General features: G+C 39.2%; 1 protein-coding gene across 1 annotated transcript in view; it reads right to left on the bottom strand.

Annotated features, from left to right (window-relative positions):
• The window catches only part of LOC131366753 (stearoyl-CoA desaturase 5-like), a 6008-nt gene extending 2318 nt beyond the window's left edge, over positions 1-3690 (bottom strand). The window contains exons 1-4 of the mRNA XM_058411483.1: positions 3196-3690; positions 2086-2216; positions 996-1201; positions 298-530 (exon numbers count right to left, since the gene is read on the bottom strand). Coding sequence (XP_058267466.1) covers positions 298-530; positions 996-1201; positions 2086-2216; positions 3196-3394 — 769 coding nt within the window. The 5' untranslated portion in view covers positions 3395-3690. The remainder of the gene's footprint in view (positions 1-297; positions 531-995; positions 1202-2085; positions 2217-3195) is intronic.
• Positions 3691-5065: the final 1375 nt, after the last annotated feature.

Genomic DNA, 5065 nt, shown 5'->3' with positions numbered 1-5065 from the left:
AGTGATTTCTATTGTAGCCATAACTACTGCCACAGCTGTTGTTATAGAAAATACCTTCTGAACAATCAGATGCAGAAAATTCAACATCAACCTAGTGTAATAACAATAACTTAAACACCAAAACAACTATTAATATACTCTGTTCCACTGTTTACTAGTTTTTAAAAAAAATGGTAATGTTGTAATTATTCAGTGGTAACCACTGTCATTACATTGTTCACAGACTTCACAACTGTAACTGAACATGCTACACATCACACTACTACTTGAAAGGAGAAAAAACAAACATAAATATACCAATAGCTCCAAATGTGACGAAGCGGTTTTCTCGAGGGTTGATATTCTTGTTGTAGGGCCGGTTGCCGTACATATGCGCAGCGCTGTTGACTAACCAGGTGAGATTGAGAGCAACAGTGTAGCGTAAGACAGAGGCCAGAAAGTAGGAGTTCCACATGCTTTCTCCCCAGAAGTACCATGGTACCAGAGTGGGCAGGAAGAAGCACATCACCAGCACTGAGATTTTGTAATATCTGGGTCAAACAAAATGCAGCAGTGTATTAAATATCTCCATTGTTCACATTGTCTTACCTTCAAATGAATTACTTCAGTATATTTTATCATTTTTTTCTTGCAAATATATTCTCCCCGCATTAAACTTCTCCACATTTTGACAATCTGATCTTCTTCTTCTTCTGTCACATTCTGACAATTTGATCAAACTCAAATGAAATGGGGTAGTGAATGAATTAAATGAGGTTATGTATCACCAAACACCACAAAATAACCAACAACACAGAATCAATATTATGACACCATTACTGCAGGGAAAGAATGTCAATCCTAGGAAACAACATTCCAACAGGGCAATAACAGTAATATCCTAGTTAATTGAATTTCAAATTCCAGGTTATAACAATACAAAATGTGGAAAAATATGAGGCGGTTAATACTTATGCAATGCCCTATAATCACATGTTACAGCATAGTGGACCTACTTCCTCTGGAACATAACGACAGGATCAGCCAGCAGATCACTGAGGTCCAGCCGCTTGCCTTTTTCGATCACATCTTTGTGTTTCTGCACAAACAGCCAGCCTACATGTGAGAAGAAGAAGCCTCGCCTTGCATTGTGGGGGTCGGCATCTGTCTCAGAGTATTTGTGATGGGACCTGTGATCTCTGGACCATTCGAAGATATCGTTCTGCAAAAGACAATAATGTGTTATTCAGTGAAATCTATTTAAACACCCTTCTGAAGTTTTAGAAGTGCCATCTTGTCAATTGAGTAGCATGCAGATTTATTTGAGGTGGATAAAAAAACCACTGAAATGAAATGCAAAAAAAATAAAATAAATAATTATAAGCTGTAAAATAAGCAGAAAATTAATTGCTTGAGATAGTCAAGTGAAAAAAGAGATTTTAAACAGATTGTTGAAGTAGCATCTGGTAAAAAAAAAAGGGGAAAAAAATAGCCATGGGAGTCCAAATATGTTAAATAAATCTCTCTCAGAAAACCATAAAACTATAATAACAACTACATGCATTGTTGTCAAAATCTTTTTATGTGGAGTTTCCACCATACAAGTCCCTGTTGACCCAATACAAGTCCAATACAACTGTTAAAATAGAAACAATAATGTACCTCAACAATCGCATGAATATAAACCATTCAGAATTACTAAGCAGCATCTGTTATGGAATATTTATCTTTAATGACCAATCAGAATTGAGGAAGTGCTGTAGTAAAAATGATTATAGTTGTGGTTTTTGACACCAACAAACTATTCCGAGTGGCAAAAACATTTATGTCAACGCATCCTATTATAAACAATTTAAACAAATAGAGATTATTTGAGGTATCAGAATCTGTGACTAAGAATGATTTGTATTTAATCAGCTGTGTCAGTTCTGTGTTTTCTCATAAGACATAGAACCATGAGGAATGATTAAAGCTGGCATGACAGCATTCATTCTGAATGGTTTAGAATAGAGTGCCATATATTTCATGCCTGTTTACTCAGTTTTTGCCATCTGTGTACAAATAACAGCATATGATCAGCAGATAATGACACTAAATACTAATCACCTGGAAGGCCATGGAGTTGGCGGCAGCCAGGAAAATCCTTAGCGGCAGTTTGGCTTTGTAAGACCTGTGACTCCATAAGCGATGGGCTCCAGCTGTAACCCCGAGGGCTGTGATCAAGAAACATATATAGGCTGCAAAGGAAAAGCACAACACAGCAGTGTCCTCATTAAATATCTAAAATATACCAGTCAGTAGCAGACACCTCAGGGCGAAAACTGTAATTTAAGTAGCCTTCAGTCGGTGTAGTGCTGAGGAGGCAACTGGCCAAGTAACACCTGTGACTTGACTGCAAAGACAATGACCATCAAGGTTTCAGACTACAATGTGTGTTAAAGACTAACCAACAGAGACTTGACCATCATGCCGCAGCAATGATAAGTGAGGTGAGAGCGTTTGTCTGGAAGAGGATGGGGTGTGCTCAGTCTCCTCAGGCCTATGTTTCCATAGCAACTAGACTCCTTGCTATTTTTTCAGACATGTCACACATAAACACACCTGATGTTTCTGACATCTACCACTTTGGTGTGGAGCGTTGGCCTTGGTGATCGTTGTTCCTTCAACTAAATGCTACCAAAGATAATGCCCAATGATTGATTAGAAGAATTTTGTTTATTTCCTGGAGAGTTTACATGCTTTTTTCACGCCTGGTCTATGATCAGAATGCATAAGCATGACACCACGCATATCACATCAACACTGGACAAATAATAGTTTGCCATCTTTGATTAACACACAGGCTGCTGGTGGTGGTGTGTTTGTTGCCCTTAAAAAATTTTTCGTCAGGAATATAAAGTAATTTAAGAACTAGAAGTCACAGATGTTTCAGATAACATCTGTTAAATGCCATTTGCTGTTTTTTTCATTAAGGTTTGCTCTTAAATTATTTATGTGAGGTGAGGAAAATGGCTCAGTGTTTACAGGCACGAATGAATACAACCTAATCCGTGTGTTCTCTGTAAAATATGGCAAGATGTATAGGTATAAGCAGAATGGATCGTTAAAATGCAAAACATTTAATGCGGTATTATAATAGACTCGTGTTATAACGCCGCCGGGGATTGATAGATACACAAACAAAACCCAGAGAGTTCATCTCATTCTCAGACTTACACCAGATCCAGGTGAAGGGATGCGCTATGGGGATGAGGAGCACGGAGTACAATGCTCCAGCATGAAGCAGACCCATGAGGATAACGTTTCTCCAGACGACTGCCTGCCGCTTGGCTCCATTCAGCTCGCGGCTTTCAGCGCCATCCGGTCCGCCTCGGTCCACCACTTCGCAGCGCTCATGATCCGGATGTGCGTCCATCTCGATAATCCTGAAATCTCCAAAACAGCGTGGATTTCCAGGCCTCCGAGAAGCAAAGCAAACAAACGTCAATCAGTTAATATCCATGCGAGCTTGTATAGAGACAGCAGATGTTAAAAGAGCGCTCCGGGTGGTGACGACGGCAGCAGAGACGCAGGATCCCTATTATATGTTGGAACAGTGTATGGAAGGCCATAAGGGCCAGAATGGGTTCAAAGCAGTGGCTAGGCATGGAGACCAGCAGTGGTGCCACCAATAACACAGGGCATTTGCTACCTGGTTTCAGGCATTATAGATTAGTTTTCACATTAATCAGATTCAGAATAGTTTTATAGTCAGTCAGAATAAGTATGATGAAATTAGAATGTAGCTGCATCCCAAATGCTGTACTACACACTTTAAAAAAAAAAAAAAAAAAACTAACCATATGTACAAAATCAAAAGTGCAAGAGCTTCTTTTCTCACTCTTAGTGGAGACAAACAGCTCGAAAGTTTCAGAACTTTATTGTGCTCAAAATGTGTGATGGCAGAGACTCAGCTTAACTGTGATCCAAGAGATAACATGCACAATGGTATGTTCCAAAAGATGACAAACATGATGGCATTGATGACAGTATTAGCATGACCAGTGAGGCTTTGGAATCTTCTTTATTTGGACAGAGTGTACAGATGAGGGCATGTGATAGCTGGACACACAGCTAAAAGACTAAAACAAAGCTGCATCGACCTCTTTTAGAGCATGGCACCACTCACTATCAGCAAGAAGTCAAATGACATTGTGGATAATGCAGGGCACTTAACCAAAGTTAAAATAGAGCCGTGTCAATGAAACAGGTTCCTCCTGCCTTATCTTGCAGCAGTAGCATGTTCTTCATATCTCTATGTGTGTGCAGGTTCTACAGGTATCCACCCAGACCAAACTTACCTACATTCCTTTTCAATCAATAAAAGCTCATTAACTTCACTCAGAGAGTGGTCATGACTGAAATAACATTTATTGAAAATATTCCCTCGTTACCAAGACCAAGACAGATAAAATGCAATAATTTTTTTTTGCATGGAAATTGCATTGAACATCACTGAAACTGCATCACTGATAAGATAGTAGCTTGGTCAGCGTCTTATTTTTTCAATCTCTTATAAGTTTCCTTAGCAGACCACGTGAATTAAATCCCTCCCTCCCTCCATCCAGCTATGATAATGTCCAGGTTTTACTCTTAGCTCCTAAAACCACATGAAAGAGCTTTTGAACCTTAAAAGTCCATGATGGCAGAGACTCAGCTTGGCTAGATTGTGATCCAAGAGATAATCACGATGGTGCTGATGGCACTATAGGCATGTACGCTGAGGCTTTGGAATCTTATCCGTTTGAACAGAGTGTACAGATGACGAGGTGCGATACCTGGACACACAGCTAAAAGAATAAAGCACTGCTGCATCACACTCTTTAGGTGCATGGCACCACTCACTATCATCATGAAGGCAAATGGCATTGCAGGTAATGTAGGAAACCAAAAATAGACCAACATCAGTGAAATAAGTTTCAAAAAGAAATTCTGATCATAATTTTTCAACACAAAATACATTTTGGATATCAGTTATAAACTGATAGATAAATCTGCAAGTCATCTTGGGCTATTTTTTCTTTGAAGTTTAGAAATAACACCCAAG

Source organism: Hemibagrus wyckioides, linkage group LG16, assembly GCF_019097595.1.
Source record: "Hemibagrus wyckioides isolate EC202008001 linkage group LG16, SWU_Hwy_1.0, whole genome shotgun sequence".
Classification (NCBI taxonomy): domain Eukaryota; kingdom Metazoa; phylum Chordata; class Actinopteri; order Siluriformes; family Bagridae; genus Hemibagrus; species Hemibagrus wyckioides.
Note: the sequence above shows the minus strand (reverse complement) of the source record. Positions and strands in the feature narration are given on the sequence as shown.